The sequence below is a fragment of the Diadema antillarum genome, unplaced genomic scaffold, assembly GCF_040938485.1.
Source record: "Diadema antillarum isolate AM-2024a unplaced genomic scaffold, OU_Dant_1.0 seq00001947_RagTag, whole genome shotgun sequence".
Lineage (NCBI taxonomy): Eukaryota > Metazoa > Echinodermata > Echinoidea > Diadematoida > Diadematidae > Diadema > Diadema antillarum.
In genome coordinates, this window is record NW_027272607.1 from 289,690 (window position 1) to 311,958 (window position 22,269).

Below are 22,269 nucleotides of genomic sequence, written 5' to 3' on the forward strand. Positions count from 1 at the left end.
GTTTCCGTCGTCGTATAAAACATAATAAAATACTAAGAACATTTCGATATCGATAGTTTGCGTGCACTTATTACAACACTGCTGTCAGATTGGTGCATTTTGTTGGTGATTTACTGTTTCTATAGGCCAAGCGCATTGCGATCCTCACAATACTGCTCTCTATTATTAAAGACCTAATATGAAATAGCCACTTTTTAGGCAGCCGTGAATAACATCGTACGAGCAGGTTCCCGAAAAAAGAATTATGTGGGATACTGTAGAGACTTACGATCTGAGAAGGAAGAAATGAAATATGCTTGTTATACGGCAGTTTGCGATCATCCGCTGGCCTAATTGTCCCCCTCTTCGCGCAGGATGCGAGTCAATTAGAAGAGAGGCTTGGGCGGAAGGAACTGTGATTGTGCCGCGTATTAAAGTGGCCACCGTCGACGCTCTAATATTTCACCATGGAGCTACTACATACTAGTAGTAGCTCCATGATTTCACCGACAGCGTGTAACGTATGTTCTAGGCATCACTGAGATCTGGCCATTGTTTTGGATTCACGCGTGCGTGGAAAATGTGATTGAAGGCATCATAATAATAACAGTCACAATTTTACAGAAGTATGAGGTGGAATTGTATAACTTCAAACAAAATTGTATTTGAAAGTTCACTGTCACTGGAGCGCCAGCATAGTTTGGATCACAGAGGGCGAAAGAAGAAATAAAACAGAAGGTAGTGCTCTATATCCCGATACAAACAATGATAATATATAATAAAAAAATCAAACAAATAAACAAATAAAAACCAATTCAGTGGCTCAGGTTGTTTGTTTGTTTGTCTTACGAAAATGTTTCCATGCACACTTTTATATAGCGTACAAAGCATGTAAATAAAATGAAATGTATTTGAACAGTCAATTCCATAACATCGGAAGCCATTGTGACCAATATGGCAGAAAAAAAATGACATTGAGGTAAGGATACTATCATTATAATCAGAAATAAGTGGGGTAAAAACAGTGAGGCGGCACTCACAGGAATAATATGACTTGAGTTTCTGTTAAAACAAATAAACAAAATATTGCTTTAGCATTTAGATTACCATACCGTCCAAGGTATTCTAAATGGAGAAAATGGAAAACAGGTTCTGTTTATGATACGCTTTTATATACTTATAACATCATAATTATATATCAATCATCAGATGCTTGAACAGTACATACGGAGGTAGAGGGCGCTGTATTCCTGCTGCCACACAGCAAAGTTTGCTCCCTGAATGTCATCCCATTTGTGTCATTAATTCCATAATGGAGTTTTGTATTTTACATTTACCAGTGCTAGTGTACAGTGCAGTGATCCTCCAGGACAAGTTTCAGCATTTTTCATCATTCTGCCAGCATGGATTTTAGTAGCAAGAGTTTGACCTGGTTTACCTTGTCTATGCTCTGTATGTCTACATGTTCCACCACAGGCCTATGGACACTCAGTGGAAGCAAGATTACATGGAACACTATCATGCAAATGGAGGGTAGTGATCTGCAGTCAATAGACTGCTGCAACAATGGAGCTATTCAACCAAGACTTTCTACCTCTTTCAAGTACACCAGATCACAGCTGTTTTCTCTAAGAGGTCATGCAAGCAGGACAACTCCTGTAGAAGCTTACAATGTCTTGAAAGAAAAATAAATGGCATATTCCATGCGAGAGGCAAGCGGGCTGGCTGTCACATGCATAGACGTGAATTCAAACATGTCAGCCCATCCAGTCAAGCTTTTAAAACTGTTGATGTAGATATTCTCAAGGTAGTATATTGGAATGCTCACTCTGTTTGTAATAAGAGTCACTTTGTTTGTGTGCGACTTTGTTCTTGAGAAGGACATTGATATGCTGTTTCTCACTGAGACGTGGCTCCCTACCGAGGATACAGTCGTCACAGGAGAATTGACTCCACCTGGGTACACTTTCATCAAGGTATCTCGTTCAGCATCCATCGATCCAGGGCATCATGGTGGTATCGGTATCCTTGCAAAGAAGGAACTCAAACTTATACACAATGAGGATGTTTTACATGCACTTAATGTTTCTAGTTTGAATATTCTATTGTGTCTAACATTTCCCGAACAGTGCACTATGTGATCATTTACAGGCCTCCATCATCAGCAAAGAACGGATTTAAAACTTCCACATTCATTGCAGACTTTGAGGATTTTGTCAAGGAACTTAATCTGCTTCCAGGAAAGTTGGTAATAGGTGGGGATCTAAATGTTCATTTTGATCGTCCAAGTCAAGCTGACGTGAGTAAAATCAACTCTGCTTTGGAGTCATGTGATCTTGTCCAGCACATTAATCAACCCCCTCATAGACTCGGTCACACTTTGGACCCCTTGATCACCAGATCAGATGAGTCAATTCTGAATGATAGTGAGGTCTGTAACAACCATGAATCTGATCACTATGTTATATGTCTTCATCTAAACATACCAAGGCCACGGGTATTTTGAACTCTCACTTTCAGAGAGTACAAGGATATGAACCATGAGAATTTTTCTAATGATCTTGGTACATTGCTCGATGAGGGTGCTTCTCTTGATGACTGTAGAGATGTTGATAAACTTGTTGACTTCTTTAACTCTGCTGTGACGATTGTGCTTGATCATCATGCTCCAGTTACAGTGCGGACATTCAAACACAGACGTCATCCTCAGTGGTACAATGAAGATATATCCTCTGCCCGTCGGGAACGTCGTAGGGCGGAAAGGAGATGGCGCAAAGTGAAATTCCCCGAGAACTTCAGGTCTTACCACGACGCAAAGGACAAGGTAAAGAAGGCTCTCCTCACTGCTAAATCTGAATACTTTAAGGAAAAGCTTTCAGACTGTACTCCTAAGTCTGCTTTTGGAATCATTAATTCTATCCTCAACCGCAAGGACACTGTTTTACCAGCTCATGATTCACCAGTAGATGTGAGTAACCAGTTTGCATCCTTCTTTGCTGATAAGGTCAGAGATATTAGCTGTGACCCGAGTAACCAGTGCAGCAACTTGGTCTTGAACCCCATGTACGCAGATCAGCAAACTCAACATGAATTTGATTTTTCTGAGCTAACTTCTAAGACTTGCTGTCTTGATCCTTAACCTACATGGTTGCTGAAGAAGCATGTTCCGATTCTTGCTCCTTCGCTCACTGCTTTGGTAAATGTCTCTCTATCAACAGGAACCTTCCCAGACTCACTGAAGCAAGCTATTGTGATTCCAGTGATAAAGAAATCCTCATGTGACAAGGACATTCTCAAGAACTACAGACCAGTTTCCAATATCGAGTTCTGATCCAAGATCATCGAACGTGTAGTCACATCTCATCTTGTTCAGTACATGGACGAGTCTCATCTCTCCGAGTCCTTTCGGTCGGCCTATAAGAGTAACCATAGCTGCGAGACAGCCCTCCACACAGTCCAAGATGATATCCTTCGCAGCATTGACAAAAGGAAAGAGGTTATGCTGGTAATGCTTGACCTGTCAGCTGCGTTCGATATAACAATCGATCATGAAATTCTGCTCGATCGCTTACACAACACTTTTGGTATCGAAGGTTCAACTCTACAGTGGATGGCTTCTTACCTCACAAATCGAAGGAGTCGTGTCTGCGTGTCTGGTCACTTGTCTAGGGAGTGTACTTCAGTAGTTGGCATCCCACAGGGATCTGTAATTGGGCCCCTATTGTTCACCATGCATACCGGTCCTTTTGGAAATCTTCTTCGTGCTGAAAATGTTAAGTATCATATGTATGCAGATGACGTGCAAATCTATCTTGAGTTTGACCCCAGTGACCCTTCCAGGGTTAAACTCACTCTAAATGCATTGTCCAGATATGTGGGTAAAGTGCAGGAATGGATGACTCTGAACAAGCTGAAACTCAATGAAGAAAAACAGAGTTTCTTGTTCTTGCCTCCCAACGCCATATTAAGCTTGTATTATACAGGACATCAAACTTGCTCTTGGTACAACTCTCATCTCTCCATCTGATCATGTGCGCAATCTTGGAGTTATCTTTTCCTCTGATGCAAAGATGAGCATGCATGTTTCACAGATCTGTGTAAGTTAGCAAACTATATACATCAGAAATCTGTGGAGGATCAGAAAATGTATTGATGCTTCTACTTGTCACGCAGCAGTCCGTGCATTGGTCTTATCGCGACTCGACTACTGTAATGTTCTTCTTGGCGGAATCAGTCAGGCTGATGTGGATCGCTTACAGAGAGTTCAGAATGCTGCCTCTAGACTAGTGTACCATGTTCGTTCACGTTCTCATGCCACTCCTCTTATGCGTCAACTCCACTGGCTGCCAGTCAAAGCAAGAATATCCTTCAAGCTTCTCCTACCGGTCTACAAAGTAGTCAACAATAGAGCTCCAGAGTACATTGGGGAGTGTCTGGTACGACACTCTCACTCTAGGCGCACTCGTCTTTCATCATCCGTTACCTTCACTCAACCACACACGAAAAAACTACCCGGAGATGCAGCTTTCTCTTCTTCTGCTCCTAGTCTGTGGAATTGAGCTCCCTCCTCTTCTCAAATCTTCACCCATACTTCTCAAACAAAACTTGAACACTTATTTATTTTGATGTCCCTATATGTGCACTGGACTTATACTGTCACTGCCTGGTATTTTGTATATCTCCTATGGCGACCAGGGAAGACATGTCATAGCGCTTTGCATCCAGTGGAAAAAGCGCTCTATAAATGTCTATTATTATTATTATTATTATTATTATTATACGGAGACTTATTTTGCATATATATATATATATATATATACACTGTATATATGTATGATATTGCTTTATTGTTTTTTCTTGTGATATATACGTCTTAATCATGTTAAAAGATCCGCTTTTCAGTAAGTCACTCTTTTCTATCGCTTTATTTGTTTTGTTGCTACCACTGCAAAATGTTGATTGTTTTCTCGTTCTATAATAACTGCACGTATACATATATTTCATATCATATTCTATGATGTGAACTTCCTTCCAATTCTTAAACCATATGAATGGCATGATAATTGACCTATATACATTTTTCTTTGATGGAAATAAAGCATAATTATCTGGAATCGAAAAAAATGAATGTTATGCACTGATAATTTCTTCTGCATGTGTGACCATGAGTTTATACGTTTTTACCTGTTTCTATGTGGTTTCCAGATATATTCGCAACAGCAACAGGAACATATTGTATATCGCACCAACTTTCGTTTCTCGACATCACCTATGCTACAACGGGTCAGAGGGATGAAGTGTTAAAGTTTAAGATCAGGTTGTCATGGCTACTAAAGCCTGTAAACTCTCAATTATATGCAATACACCTTTACGTGTGTTTTTTTCGCCGTCTGGATCACAGAGAAAGACGACGAAGTCAGAGAGGGACAGAGAGAAAGAGAGAGAGAGAGAGAGAGAGAGCTAGAGCTATAGAGACAGTCAAACACATTATCATCTTGACCTGTGATATCAACATTGATGCTCCCGAGCCTGAAACTGTAAATGAATCTGTTGACACTGTATCCTAAATTTGGAAGTCAAAGATATAGGGGAGGGGTATATCAACACTGACTGTCAAAGCCAAGGTTGTTGCTATACGATCGTGTTCTTGGTCTCACCGGGGCCCAACGAGCTGGAGTCAAAAGGAGGTCAAATAGTGGGGCTCTTGGTGCTTACAGATCTGCAGAACTTCAGGAAGATGACGTTACCCGGGGGGTGTAGTCAACTGGGCGGGGGTGGGGGTGGATATAGAAGCCCCCCCCCCCCCCCCCCCCATCGGTTCCCACAATAGCTTTCTAGCTGGGGAGGGGGAAGGACGCAGTGTGCAAGTTTCTCTCCCTCGCAAACACATTATCTCCCGATTATCATGTTAGGAAGGGCCTTTCGCCCTCAGTGCTGTTGCAAGTCCGATGAGGAAAAGTTTGTATGATTCAGAGTGTGAGCACGCAACTTTTTTCTTGATACAATGTATAATTCATACGATTGTTCTGTCTCTGTGTTCCAGTATCAAAAGAGAATACAAGGAGAATGTTTAGAAGGCTACCATTATTTCAAGAGTCATATAGGCCCTAATCACTAATATTAACTACCTCTTTGTTAAGTGAAAATTGGAATTTTTGTTCTAGCTCATTCATTCATTTCGCGTTTACATGAAGAAAATTGTTGAAATAATTTTTGTTATACTAAAACTCCGATCATGATATATATCCGGCAAGCAGTCTTCACAGTGTGACACCGATGTCATGACGTCATCTTCCCCTCCCCCTTTCCCTCCCCCCCCCCCCCTCCCCACCTCAGCATATCCAGGAACCTGCCTACGCCATGCACCGTCCCAGGCAGATAGTTCGCTGCAGTAGGATCCGTCATCAGTTGAGCAGACGTTAGACCCAGCAACACCCTCTGCACGGTTGGATAAAACTTTCACTAAGATATGTATGTCAGCACTGCTCGCTTTTTCATCCTTTCGGCAAATATTTCGGTTTCCTTCGCATTGACTTTTGTATCTTTCCAACGACAAGAGACGTTACATTCTGTCCCAGAGTTGAGGCTCTTGAGGGAATAAACGCAGTACCAACATGTACGGAGCAAGGATATATTCATTAGCTCAGTCTGGCAACATGTGTATTATGGTGCTTCTGCGGCTGTTTCTTTTTCAGGGAATGTTATCTCTCCAGACAGTCCTGTCACGTAAGTACATCATAGCAATTGTAAGTTCGTGTATTATGATTTCATTGTAGGCTTTACGCTTTGGCGGGAAAGCGTTGAACAACGCTGTCTTTAGTAATTTTCTGTGACATCGAATCTGTACCGCTGATTGTCGATGTATAAACACGGAAACTAAATCTAAAGTCATGACAGCTAAAACACACAACCAATAACAACAGTCAACGTTGTGGAAAATTCAGTGTTTCAATTGTGATACTTCGTATCACAATCTTCTTTAAGATCATGCACAAACTATATAAGAAGGCGTCTCGACTGGGGAGAACTTTTCTGTCTACCGAAATCAACTCATCAGCAGACGGCGCATTTTGCCAAATTAGATACTTTTACCACGATTGCTGTTTAATCTTCACGACGTTATCACCGCGGCCATTGTGTTGTCATAATGTCATACATGAGTGAAGTAGTACGTTCATGTAGAGTCGAAACGGGTAAGATATTGGCCTCACCTCTCCGTTAAAATTTATTATAAAAAAGACTTATAACTATATCTATATTCCTCAGACGGAGGGAAGAATGGGACTGACCTTTCCCGCTGCGCTCCTGCTCTCCAAGAAATAACTGTATCTACGTCGCCGCATGGCAATTGAAATGCACATTCTTGAGATTTCAACTCAGTCCGACAAAAAGAACGAGAACGAAAATCTTAAAATGAGATGTTCATAGGGTATACATAACCAAAACAAAACTGAATCCATCAATACCTAATGCGACGGGACACGGTTTGACTTTTGAAAGGGCCGTTCATATCCTCCAAGTGAGTAGTATAGTGTGTACGATCACTTATTAGGAGGCGTCCACGTAGGGGTGGGTACCAAAGAGATTTTATGATTCAACGTGGAAGTCAGTATAAAAGAAAAGTACAAGTTGCTGTCAACACAACCACCAACAACAAAACAAGCAAGCAAACAAACGAGGATATAAACGAAGAAATAATAACATGCGTGAAGAGTTTATTTTGACCATAATGGGGATCATTTTGACTGTACACATAATATTATATTGTGTGTATAATAATTCGTATTTTTGTTTAATAATGTGTATGTGTGTGTGCACGTGTGCGTCGCGTGGGTGTATGTGTATGAAATAAGTGAATTTCTTATCGCAACACCACCACCCACCACAGTTGCGATGCAATAACGCAACGATGTGTAGCACACATAAGTTAGTACCCATTCATGATGCTGTCTACGTCACCATGTAAAGAAAAGGAAAACAAAGCAAAAAAGATAAGAAAATATTGGTCATGCAGTTCGCCGGTAACTTTCTTTTTTTATTTAGCAGTTCTGACTTCGGAGAGACAGACTTACCATGTAAAAAATCGCCTCGATTGTCCTTGTCAGTGACATTATGGTTACTTTTCACCCGACATATGACTCACGTAGTGTGGGGGGGAAACGCTAATCTGCCGCCGTGATGGCAATGAAGAAAACACCGACCGTAATTCTTAGGGGATATGTATGGCAAGCGTTCTTCAAGAGCATAATAGGCCTATAGAGAACTAAAATCAAGTTCAACCCGTAAAGACCCAGTTTAACCACAGTACTGCGATTTGTTGTGTTATCTTTAGTCACATTTTTAAAAATTCGTTGTATGCGCGTGTTTCAAGGTAGATGTAAAAAAAAGAGAATGTAGCCGATTATATGTATATCTATATCCTACATTAGTCAATGTAGTTTCAAAATTTAGAGCACCCTTATTACTATCGTACAGACTGACCTTAAAGTTGGCAACACTTTCTAATACATCAGAATTCTGCTTCTCCCTCAAATTGACGAAGTTTTCTACTAATTTTTGCTCGTAATAGTGAAATTACCGTGTGTTTTTTATCATGGCTGCTACTACTTAACATTTATTAATTCGGTGCTTATAAAATACATCAATGTATAGGGCAATCTGTCAGTCATTAAATTGCAATGATAAAAACATCTCGACGCAAGCATTAATTATTTTGAAGAAACTAACGTTGTTTCTAACTTGCTCTGATAACATGTACAATGAAATTAAGCGGTGCCAATCTACTGTGGATGAGATGACAATTTCTGCAGTAATTCTCCACTATATAACCATAGCTAGGTCTTGAAGGGTGTATATGTAGGCACTATTATGACATCGCGTATATAGTGAATGGTACTGAGAGTGGTGTTGAAACATATTAATATACGAGCTGCAGTCACTTACACATAATAGGATGTACATCCTGTCGGCCTGAAAGTGGGAAACGTTTATGAACGTGGATACGATAATTCTGGCATTCTTGCCGACGATTTATTGACGCTTATTAGACGTGATTCCATAGAGTGAGATTTCTATAGGCCTACAGCCTACTAGTATCCAAAACTCCACAAATCCAAAAGTCCAGCTCAACAGAAGGACATTTTTTAGAGTATTGGAATGAAATATGGATGGAAACTTTGTGTATGATACATTCTACTCATCGTTGCAAAATAGGAATGAAGTCACAGCTGTTTACATGAAAGGTTCTAGATTCTGTGTATATATAGTTAATTCTTGTTTTCGCTTTTTTGTTTGTTTGTTTGTTTGATTGTTCGTTTAGTTAATTATTTTTCCATAGCTGCCACCAAAATTTACTTCAGCGTTCCCCCCCCCCCAAAAAAAACCTTATCTTTCTTTTACAAACCAACCGCATGGTCGAATTGATCCATGATATTAGAGTGATAAGTTGGTTAAATCTACACTGTATTCCATCCTGCCGATATCAGATAAATCACTTAATCTGCCTTCTGAAACCTTACTTCTCCTTAGGCCCCCTTTTTGTCACTCTAAAAAATACGCAGAATCCTACACGAAATTCAGGTCATCCAGAAAGTAATGTTGATTTCAGCTGCAGCCGAGTGCAGTCACCTTGGAATTGATGATTTTCTCACTGCGTAGGTGACATTGGAGTCAAACTCCAAATGAGATAAACAAATCCGAAGTTATTTGGCCTTAAAGGGAAATACCACTCCATGTTCAAGTTGGATTCAGAGAGCAGAGTCAACGAGCAAAGAGATGTCTTAAAGTTTCACTGAAATCAGACTGAGACAAAGAGATACGAATTAAAAAACAAACAATCAAACAAAAATGTTCGTACGCTTTGGGGGAGAATATAAAGCAGCATAGGTCGCCACCACATTATCAAACAAAAACAAACAAAAAAATAGACGAGGGGATGTCATCGCCTCAAAACGATTATTTCAGTTTGGAAATGACACGTTTTGATGTCTTTGTCGATGATTTTTAGCCATTAAAGCAGCTTATCCTCGTACAGCAACAACAAAATATATAAATGCGCAGATCATAATTACTTTTCAATGACTTGATGATTTAATTAAAAGCATACAATTTCGTCGGACGGGACGTGACATCACCATCTTATCCAAATTGCAGATATTCTTCTGCGTATCAAAAAAAAAATTAGAAAAACCAAGACTTTTATTCTACTTGAATTCCTAGTTCTATGTAAGACCTTAACAAAGTTTTTTTTTAACAAAGGCATGTCACTTGAACTTGTACATCAGGTTCGGGTTTGTCATGCATGACATGACACTGTAAAGTTTACGCCCCACGGGGGTTTGACTTTTAGAGAATTCCTTTGGAAACTCACGTGTGGATGTTTGTGTGGGGGTCAATAAACACGGTTAATGTGTTTGGAAACTTTCGTTAAAGAACATTTCTTCGCAACCTTCCTTAAATACTCTATAGAACGGTGCAATGGTGAATCAAAATTTTGGAATGCAAATTTTCTGGTACAACTTTTATCAACTCTCCATTTCCTAGTGCTAGTTGTAATTCAACCCACTTCTACAGATTCAAGCACGCAAACACAAACACAACACACACACACATACACACACACACACACACACACACACACACACACACACACATATATATATATATATATATACATATATATATATATATATATTTACTTATTTATTCATTCATTTATTCATTCATTCATTCATTCAGTAATTCAGTCATTCATTTATATCTATATACTATATACATACACACATGTAAATGATAACAAATACAAAGGGGCGTTGCTCGCAAACCTCCTGAAAGAGCCCACCAAGCTTGCCAAGCGGGACTGTGGTGTATGATGCCTTGGGGATCCACTATGGTGTCCTACTTCCGTGTGTTCTCCTCAATGATACGATGGGAAAATGCTGGCAGCTCCTGTATGGCAAAACACTGTGACTAGTGATCACTATTATGTCATTTTTTCATCATTAGGTGATTTTCAGCTCAGGTTACCACAGCTGATTTGTCATTTCTAGCTTTATCTCATTAGCAACTGAACGGCCCGAAACAGCCCGTCCGTTTTTATATAGTTTTATGCTTTATGATTGTTTTTTTTTCCATGTAGAATATATAATTATGTAATTTCAAAGAGGTCAAGGTCAAGAAAAATACTGTATGTCAGAATTTCTTCTTTGACACAACATTCTCTTGGTAAAATCTCCATAGACTTTCAAATAATTATGATATAATTGACACAAATAAACATTAAGAGAGATACTTTAAATTATTTAGAAAGTTGTGGAAATGAGGACAATATTGCTGTACCTTCCAAGGAACCATAGGCCATTATGTACAGGATCTTCAGTTGCTAAATGGTTAAAAGCAATTCTCTTTCCATCGGTTGCTGTCCTCACATTATTTTCATTTTTTAAAATAGATTTTCTGTATAGAAAATAGATATAGAAAACGTAGATCGTACTGAGAAATGTTCGTCGACGATATATTGCTTATAAACGGGGAATTTTGCGCTCAAGTTTAGACGAGATTCTACGAAGTGACATATCGCCTTTAGTGAGGCATGGATAGGTTAAAGAATGATTTGCAGCAAATGCCAAACACAAGCTAAATCACGTTCGTGGGTGAGCGTATCACTTCCGAACACATTCCAATAGGTAATTATCGTTACATTAACTGTGCGTATCGACTAAAGCCATTTATTACATGACATACATTCACACATAATCTGATGTATTGTTATAATTATGCAATTATCATAATCAGAATTGAGTTTCAACATGTCTTCGGTAAAATTTTCCGTGCAATTTCCGTGTAATTTCAAAAGCATTGCAGATTATCACGGGGAAATACACTGAATTTTATGTGTTTGAAGGCCTCTATTCATAAAACAAGCATATTTTGTTGATCGATAGAACTGCATGCACTCAATTCAATTTGGAAACTTGTAAACACTTTGGGCGTTGCCTCAAATGCCACTGTGTCGGACATTATTTGATTGCATTCGTGCGTTCATTTGTGATCAAGTCGCACATTTCTTCGCGTCATTCGTTTCTGTACTACTGTGAGTCTTTAAAAGATTTGATTCAGTGTGATTTTGTGATTGTCAGTACAACTTCAACGCCGTGCCAAGAATGCGAAGTCATGTTACCGTAATGATTGCCACGTGAACTTGATCACCAGAAATATGCCCTAATTGGCATATCAGTGGACCAATGAAATAGAAAAAGTTGGCTCCCTATGCCGCGGAATTGAAATTACTGGCGATATTCATCTTTGACGAAACTTTCCAAATCATATAGCATCGTTTCTGCTGACAGCGCGTGACGTCAAACGGAACATGTCAAATGTAATTTCAGCGAATCACAGTAGTTTTTAGGGGAAAATTATAATGAATATGTCAATATCATTCATAGATGAGCCTCCTACTTGTTTCTAATTTCTTGGAACATATACTGAAAACGTTTGCTATAACCATTGTTTGATATTGCAAGAGACACATTGTAAAATATGTCATTTTGTTCCAGGTAAATTTTTAGTGCAATTAGCCTAGCCCCCTCCCCCCTCCATACCTATTACCAGCGTTCGATAAATGGGGTTATTACTTTCGTGGAACGCCATTAAACGGGTTTCGGAAAACGAAGCCAGTACTCAAAGCCTGCAATTAACCGACTGTTATCCCCGGTTTCTTGTTACATTGTAACGAACCCCCGAGTCTTTATCATTAATGCCATACGATGATAATATCCGTCATGTGCTCACATGTGAAATTAAGTCCGCCTTATCCCACGGGTTCTTGTTACATTGCGATGAACTCCCTAGTCTTTTTGGAACGATTGCTACTATTTAATGTAATTATGAAAGTATCCGTCGTCTGCTTACATGTACAACAAGCCGTTTTTCCTCTACACAATGTATGAATACGTTATGATGAGATCAAGCTGACATATATTCATTACTATCACGTGCAGGTCATGGCAATTGTTGAAGTAAACACTCGTAATTCGACAAAAAGGAAAATTCAATAATTCCATCAATATTGCATACTGTATTAAGCAATCACATTTGGTTTCCAGTGGTATTAAGATGATTAATTAAGATGTATTTTAAAAGACACCTTTAATATTCGTGCTTAAGGCAGGTAAGATAAGAGGAAATGCTTGAAAGACAGATTTGAGACAATTCTATTTCACTAAGTTCTTTACCAAATCGTTAATTGCTTAAATGTCCACGTTTTTTGATCGTGTAGAATAGTTCTTTAAAAAGAACACAAAAAAAACTGACTGATGGTACAGAGAGATGTAGCTGGAATTGGAAATTAGCGTTGCGGTTATTGTTCTCATCATGACTATCGTTACTAAAATGTTTATCGTTATCAATGTTAGTTTCAATATCTGTGGCGTTATAATCTTCAGTATCATCATCGTTTATAGTAGGGCATATGTATCTGAAACTATAATGTATCCTCAATTTAATTGTCCACATTTGCTTTGAAAGGAGCTGTTCTTGATATTTTCTGGTAATGATTAGACACATCAATCTGATTTGTTCATGCGCACTCTTAAATCACGGGCAACATTAATACATTGTTTCTAAATTTGCCTTCCCACTTTATGCGTGTTTTCAAGCTCCATCGAGACTGAAAGATGTTAGTTGCTTTTTTTTTTAAACTGAAGAGATTATGAAGTGATATCTGTTGTCCGTGCAATGGTTATCATTTGAGGTAAAAATTTATAAAGCATCTTGTCTTCGAAGCATACTTACATCCTTCTCATTTTAGAAGCATATTATCGACGAATCTATCTTTTGGATTCTTCCAAGCAGAAGCTATAGTGTAGCCCTCTCAAAGAAAAAAAAAAAGTGTGCGAATTTGTTTATCAGAAAGAATAGAGTTGGTGCCCTTCCATGGCATGATCGTCATATCAAAATAATCATACAACGACCAAAGGAGTTCGCATCTGTATATTTAGGCATTTACATTCACACTTATACATTACAGTCATGCCATGTTGCTATGCTTTTGTGTTTGTGTTTTAACGTGTTTGTTTTATTTTTTCCGTCCTGTCTGTCCTGTTTTAACTACTTTATATATCTTTTTTTTTTAAATCAAGAGAGTCAAAGTTTTTTGCATCGAGTGCATGAGTTGTCCACAGTGACAAGCGCTGCTTTTAAGTGGACCCCCAGATGTAATGTAACATGCTTGTTTTTAGACTACGTATAAAATGTACATGATTTCAATTTGGAAATTTCTCCTAATTTTCATCTTGCTGTTAAGTAATGTGCACTCAAGATTATTTGTAATTTCCATATATCATGTTCTGTGGAAGAAAAAAATGAAAATCGATTGAACTGATTTTTTAATTGAATTGAGTCTTCCTGGCCATGCTGGCATTCAACTTCCCGTGCATAAGTTCTTTCAGTACCTGTCTGAGATCGTAGGATATGTGTTCTTGAAATGGTTAATGGTTGCATTTCATTTTGAGGCATTTTAGGTGAAGCGAAGAAGCTTTATGTGAGAGGATTTAGAAAAAGGGGATTAGGCTTGCTTAGTTCTTTTCTTGTTTGTTTGTTATTGGTGTGTTTGTTTGTTTATTTTGCTGACTTATGCCTAGCTCAACTTGTTAGAGAGGGTCTAGCAGTCTGTAAAAGAATTTACTAGAAATTAATTGAAGCTGTTATTTGACGGGATGTGTTACTGTTATCTCAGTGCAATGCATGGTCATTGCGTTGCAATGTAGTTCATAATATTATAGCCTAAGGTATGATTGTGTGTGTTTGTTGTTGTTATTGTTGTTGTTGTTTTGTGAATAAAGATGAGCATGGAAAGTGACGCAATTATGCCTTGTAAGCATATGGCTTTTGCTTCCTGTGTGATGGTAACAGCTTTCTGCAGCAGAGGCCTACGAGGGTGGAACCCTCGATTTCACGGGCCCTCCATTTTGTGTCCTCTCCGAGGAATAGACGTATTGTTTCCCTAAAGCTTTACAAATCGATTTCAAGCCATGTCCAAACAAACAAACAAACAAACAGACAAAAAGAATGGTGGAAGTTTTACTAAAGCTTCAACATACAACATTACTGGTCGATGATTTAGCAATTCAACAACATACGTTCTTCTCGTCAGTGCATGCTCGGTCACAACGACACAGGGAAAAATTAACAGACTTCAGATGAATAGAAATTTTGCTCTTTATCTTTATTTCGTTTAAAGGTGGTAATTCGTGATTTTGTGTGCTGTAAATGGCATCATCAGTTATACGCCGGGGCCAATTGGCATGATCACCTCAAACAACTTTGCACAATTTGAAACTATAGTTACGCATGTGAAGATTGAACAACCTGTAACTATCTAAATTTATGTCTGGTTGGGTGACGTCACTCTATAATTTGAACATAAAGCAGTTATGGTGGATGTATACTTTAAATAGGGCCTATGATATACCCGAGACAGGTAGCACTTTCTTCAGCAATTAATGATAGCGGAGATAGCTCTGATTTACATGAAAATCCTATATATACAAATCCTGTACCTCAATGGAATATAGCTTCAAACTATTTCTTAAGTAGGGCTAATTGGAAAGTCCGTTCGTCATCAATAGGACATGCCATCCATAGTACTGTTTATCTATCTATTTAGTCTTCTTTAAAGGACAAGTTCACCTTCATAGACGTGTGGGTTGAGTGAATGCAGCGATATTAGTAGAACACATCAGTGAGAGTTTGAGCAAAATTTTGAGCAATCTGTTCAAAAGTTATGAATTTTTGAAGTTTCCGCTCAGTCACGGATGGATGAAAAGACTACTATAGCTTTTGATGTCACATGAGTACAACGATATAAAGAAAGAATAAAGAAAGTTCAACATATTTCCATTTTTCTCGCATAACAAAAGAACACTCGACTTCTCTCTTTCAGAAGGCAGGGGGAATAATATTACCCTTAACATACGTCAGTAGCAAGTCGAAGAAACGTGCACTTTATTCAAAAAGTAAAGTTTTGTGAAATTCTCTTTTCATTTTCCTTACATAGTTGTATACACATGTGACATCATACACTGTAGTAGTCTTCTCTTCCAGCAGCAGTGACTGCGCAAATGGTTATACTTATAATATTCATAACTTTTGAACGGATTGTCCAATTTTCCTCAAACTTTCACTGATGTGTTCTACTAATATTGCTGCGTTCTCTCAATCCTTATGTATATGAAGGTGGACTTGTCCTTTAAAAGACGCCACGTTCAGTGGATATCTAGAATAAATCTGTCTTAGTATGACTGTGACGTCACTCTGTTCAATATCTATGGCATTATACATAACTATGCTGGGGCGTTTGATATGTATCTGAAATACATCTGTCTAGACTGTGACGTCAGTCTTCCACATAGGTTAACAGGACGTCATATTTGATGACTGACTGTCACTGTACCGTCGAAACGTTCATGCTGCTTTCCCGTTCCGTTATCGAATTTTTGCCGAGCTCTCATTTCTTCGATGTGATAGAATTTATGCACAACTTCCTGCTCTTCGCGGGGGTACACACCCCTATCGCAGCATGGCGAAAACGAACTTTTGGCGCTCATACAACATTCACATCAACAGAATGTTTGAATTTCTTTTCCTTCCCCCTTTTAACAGCAGCAACATTATCGTCTTTACTCATACACACTCATGCAGTTTCCTAGACGCCCCTGCACATAGTGCACTGAGTCATAATGCAAGGATACCCCTATAGCGTAGATTCTGTTTCTGTCTGGTTCTGTATGTATTGGGAACACAGGTGGGGGGGGGGGGAACAGGTTAGCACTATGGACAATCACCTGTTCTCACCTCGTCGATGACACACGACCGTCTTCTTCTCATATAGCGAGGATTTCTTCGGGTGCATTCCATTCTATGGTACTATCCGTCACGCGTATGTGACTGACTTCTCGCGGAGAATGTGCAAGTGCCATTGAATCACACACTAATGACCGCTTTCCTTGTTAACTATATAGCTCAATATAAGAAGTGTTCACTGAATGTGATGAGTTGAAACTCATGGAAGGCATTTTTTTTTTTTTTTTTTGGGGGGGAGGATGTTCGTTAAAGCTAAGGCAGCTCATTTACGAAAGCCGATTGCTTGACTATTGACGTACTCAGGTACACCCAGGTGCTTTAAATGCGTGCCTGGAAATGTGGGGGTAGTAAATGGAACTGACAGTGCCTTTTGTGAGAACGGTGCTGACAATGTAGGGGCTACCCTGGGTAAAGTAGCTATCATTTCATATCAATAAGTTATCATTATCGTCATTGTCATCATTATCACAATCATGGTTCACAACACTCAAGAAACCAATATAGGACTGGGCATCTCTAACACTGAATAACTTACACTTTGTTGTTGTTGTTGTTGTTGTTGTTGTTTTAACTTATCTTGTTCTTCTTAACTGTCTTAACTATCTGTCTATGCATTTTTGCACCACTTACAGCAACTTTGATGACGTCAGCATTAGTTTTAAAGAGTTATAGGAGATAGCAATCCCTCAAACTGTGTTGATTAACTTCTGAGAAGGAATTACGCATGCAATTTAACCCATCTTCATTGAAGGAGAGAGCCATCCACGAACAAAAGTTTTGAATGTATTGATTTTAATAACCTTTTGTCACATTTGAATTTTGTCATTCTTAAAAGTGCTTATATATATTAGTGTTCGTGCAATGACAAAGTAAAATTTGAATAACGCTAGGGGAAGGGAATGGCCCCCTGCTATAACACGGTCCTGCTGTGTGTACGGCCCTGCTCCTATGAAGTAGACTACCTGCATCCCGTTTGTGGGTATTTTGATCTCAGACAGACGTCAGTGTTCAGGATGGACTAAAATAGCTTCTTTGCCGAGGCTAGGAGTGTAAAATGGCTCCCGAGTGTGTATATTTCTCTGTGAGCATCATTGTAAAGGCGCTTTAATTTCCAGATAATCATCGTACAGAACGGAGAATTGTTTGTTTGTTTGTTTGTTTGTTTGTTTGTTTGTTTGTTTGTTTGTTTGTTTGTTTGTTTGTTTGTTTGGGGTTGCTTGTTTGCATTCTTATTCTGCTTCTAACGTCAAAACAAGATAGAATTACATTGTTGTAAAAAATTGAACAAAACATATAACTAAATTACAAAGAAGCAAAAGATAAGTATGGTATCATCATGATCTTGCAGCATAGTTCTTATAAAAGCATTTTATGTTGTTGCATAAATCATAAAAGACAGTATGTATGTGTGATTCAATAAGGATGCAAGGGATCATCGGCATAACCATGGCTTTACTGATGGACTGACGGCTCAGGTATTTAGCTCAGATTTGCTTCTCAAAAAAGGTAGTTGTTTTTTTTTTTCAGTATGTAGTGGTCCAGAGAAAGATGTATAGTAGAGCTGTGCACATGCAGACATGCAGCATCCATGTGCATCTGTTTGTGCTGGATGGGACCATGCGATATAATCACTATTCATCAATATAAATACAATAATGCTAAAGAGATGACATCATAATCTCAACTAGGTAAGGTAAATTATACTGATGTATTCTACTGAGTGTATTGCGTCACGATATATTTTTTGTGCATAATTATATAGCTTGTCAGGAATGCAGGGATGTTCGTGTTTTGACTAGAGGGTGTCAGATAAAAGGGATCCGTATGATGACTGACTCACCTGTGTTCTTTGAGGGTTTTAATATGTCAGGGGGGAATCTGTTGAGTGTCGTGTATAGGATACGAGTGAATGCTTGCATTATGATTGAAGAAGAAAAAGAAGAAGAAGAAGAAGAAGAAGAAGAAGAAGAAGAAGAAGAAGAAGAAGAAGAAGTGTTCCTTTCAAAGAGATAGATGAGCATGCCTACTTTTCTTGCGGTATATACAAAGTGGACATTGCATTATTCAATTCCTTTAGCTCATCATTCTGCTTGAAGGATATCACCCTCCCTCTAAGTTTGTTAACAAAATAGCAAGACTCTCTGAAGGAAAGCCTCACCTTGTAACGAACAAGATGGCAAAAATTAGGCCTAATTCCCACACCCGCAGTTCACCAATACTATAAGCTGGGCCATCGAGACCTTCGAGCTCGCACCATGCATGAGTCAGAGAAGAAGTATGATTAAATTATTAAAGCAAAGGCAGTTTACAAAATATCCCTTCTTTCGAGTGAGGCATTGGTTTCAAGCGCTTAATTCGTTTTCAGCTTTTTTATCGATATGATATCGGGCTTGAGATTGAGAATGCCCCATAAGAGACCGCATGTATGCTTCCATATGTGACCTAAGAGGAGGTCACAATAATTTATTTCATGAATTTTAATTTAATTGAAACACATAAGTGAGTGACCGAATTATTATTCTTTTTCTGGTTTTTTTTTACTTCTTCTTGTGTGTGTTTTCTTTCCTTCAATTCTCATTTTTTGACATATTTCTCTCTTTCTCTAATCATTTTTTTTTTCATTTCAGAATCTTAGTGTTGGCTTTAACCCCTTAAAGGCTTGTTTGTCTTCGATTTTTTTTAAATGTATTTATTGATCATATTGATGTGATAGAACATAAGTGATAAATAGAATACTAATAGATACATTTCATATCATAGACATGATTGTTGATGTATCTAAAAACATTTCATGTTTTTTTTTTTCTGAATGACAGTGTTTTCAAAGATGCATAATTTTTGTTCTTGCACTGATTTTCAGTTTTAGGCGGCCGCTACTGGTCTTAGTGCATATATTCGACTTCTGTTACAAGTCTGTTGTTTATGGAGCACGTTGTCCTGTATAGGTATCACTCACAGATTCTTGAGTCGATATAACGTTCGAATGATACCTCATGCAGACGACACTATTTCGAAGCTCTTTCTAGCCATGACGAACTATTTATATACTCGGGTGTATTTCAGACTATACAATTTCCCCATCTTGTAGTCATAAAGCTGGATACACTAAATTTGACGAACCATACACGGGACATTGGCTCTAAATGAGTTTCTCCGCCTCCAATCTTTGGCCACAATGGCTTGACATTGTTGAACGGTGAGGGAATATCAATAGTTTTTTCCCGGATTTCCGGCCCGAATAAAGGCAATATTCTACTTTAAAATCTACAGTACCTCTGTCAACATCTGTAATTGCACTCGTTTTTAACCACTAGTCAGCATTTAATCTAACCATGATACGAACTATGACTTCCATATCTTTTTAAGCATCATCTTCATTACTGCATGTCTCCATTAGTTGTTGTGATCGTACACATGACATTGATTTCTTCTCTATGGTTGTCTAATGTTTGTGCCTGTGAGGTTAAGTGTTTCAACGTATATTTAACATTCCTTGTATGTCCTTGCCGATTTTACCTGTGTACGGACCAAATATGATAGCTACTGTTATGGCTGTCCTATGTAATTTTTCCTATTTACACTTGATGATATTGTATGGTGTCCAATCTGTTTCTTCGTTGTGCGTCATTATTCTCATGAAGATGAAGGGAATACTGTCATAATATTAATTCTTCCCTTGTAATAATGACATAAATGCTTTCTATGTTATGTACTTTATTAAATCATGTAATCGGACAAAAAGAAATGTGGACAATCAAAGACAAAGCAAAGTAAAAAAAAAAAAATGTAAATGTGGATGGAGTGAAACCAGCAATGTTAGTAAACACATCAGCCAAGTTTAAGGAATATCTGATAATTGTTTCACAAGTTATGAATAAACTTGTTTAAGTTTCGGTAGCGTCATCCATACATGACGTCATGAAATGATGTATGTCGTCTTCTTATCCAACAATGACGGCACTGAAACTTTAAAAATTCATATATTTTTTTATCGATTGTCCGATCGACTTTCCTCAAACTTCGCTGATGTGTAATATTGCTGATTTCGATCAATAGATCCACATTTATGTGGGTTTTGCTTATGACAGTAGATATCATTCTTTCTTTGCAGAAAATTCTTCTCCCTTGCTGAACGTTGACTTTGAGGGTACGGATCTTGGCGGGTTCACCCAGAACAGGGTGGACCCTTACGACTGGCTGTGGAGGAAGGGACGGAGCCGAATGCACGTCAATGGCCCTCTGGTCGATCATTCCACGGGCACGTCAACAGGTGAGCCTATTGTGGTTCGGTATGGTTGCTGACCATTGTCGGAAGGAATTATGATATCACCATAATCTTAGGTTCAAAATTCTTTGTAAGTCTGTAACAAAATTACCTTTTTATTGGTATTTTTGTCATTCATATGTCAATTTTTACCTTTTTAGATGGCTGCCATACTTGTACTTCTTAAATGAAAAGAAGCGCCACATACAAAGGAAGTTACTGTTTTACCATTCAGGAATATTGATGACATAGCTGATCTTATAAAAAAGATACGCTTGCATTTTGAAACGTATGGTCATCCGCTCTGAATCGAATTTCCACAAATGACCACAAATGAGAGTAAACTGGCATTTTCAGACCGGAACATTTATAAGACCGAAATGCTTCTACGTTTTCCCTCTTTTTCTTTTCCACCACTCTCTTCACTCTTTCTGAGCTCTCCTACCCCTTTTTGGTTCGTTCAACCTACAATGCATCATTAGGCAATTTGTGTTGATACATTTATTACAGCCACGTTACAGGTTTGTCATTAAAACTTACATAATTATGGCCTATCATAAATGGAAATTGCAACTCGTTGCATGGCTCATATAGTGCATTGAACAAAAGTCAAATCATTCAATAATGTTCAATTCAGAGCCATTGAATGCTTGTTGTTGTTGTTGTTTGTTATTGTTGTTTTGAAATTAAGGAAGATGAAAAGTAGTTTTATTAATATCCATTGCATTGGTATGGTTTTGAGATGGGGTGGGGTCGATTCAAGCGGCTGTTATCTGTATATCATACACACACGGTGAAAAAAAAAACCAGCAACAAGATGAAACTTGGAGGTTATGGAACTGAACTTTAGAAAGAGGCCCAATGGACATGGACTGCATGCTATCCTAGTGTTTGGCGAAACAATTCTTGAACAGCCAAAACTTGTCGTATTTGCAATTTTGAATTCCCAATAGGATACACGACAATGTCTTCCCTGTCCTTTATCTCATATTCACTAAAGTTAAAAAACCCTAGTTATTGTTATTTTTTCTTTAGTGTATTTATTTCTGTTTTATCATTGTGTAAATCAACGGATGATCTCCTCATTTATTCCCACTGAATTTTGTGCTTTTTGCTAATATTGATCCTATGGACTTGAAGGGCACGCATTTGAACGTTTGGAACTC

The 22,269-nt window shown here is 38.3% G+C and overlaps 1 protein-coding gene across 1 annotated transcript in view; it reads left to right on the forward strand.

Moving 5' to 3' along the window:
• The first annotated feature begins 1,868 nt into the window (after nt 1-1,868).
• LOC139713317 (MAM and LDL-receptor class A domain-containing protein 1-like) overlaps nt 1,869-22,269 on the forward strand; it is a 38,566-nt gene continuing 18,165 nt past the window's right edge. The window contains exons 1-3 of the mRNA XM_071625063.1: nt 1,869-2,001; nt 2,652-3,008; nt 20,951-21,109. Of these exons, the coding sequence (XP_071481164.1) occupies nt 1,869-2,001; nt 2,652-3,008; nt 20,951-21,109 (649 nt within the window). The remainder of the gene's footprint in view (nt 2,002-2,651; nt 3,009-20,950; nt 21,110-22,269) is intronic.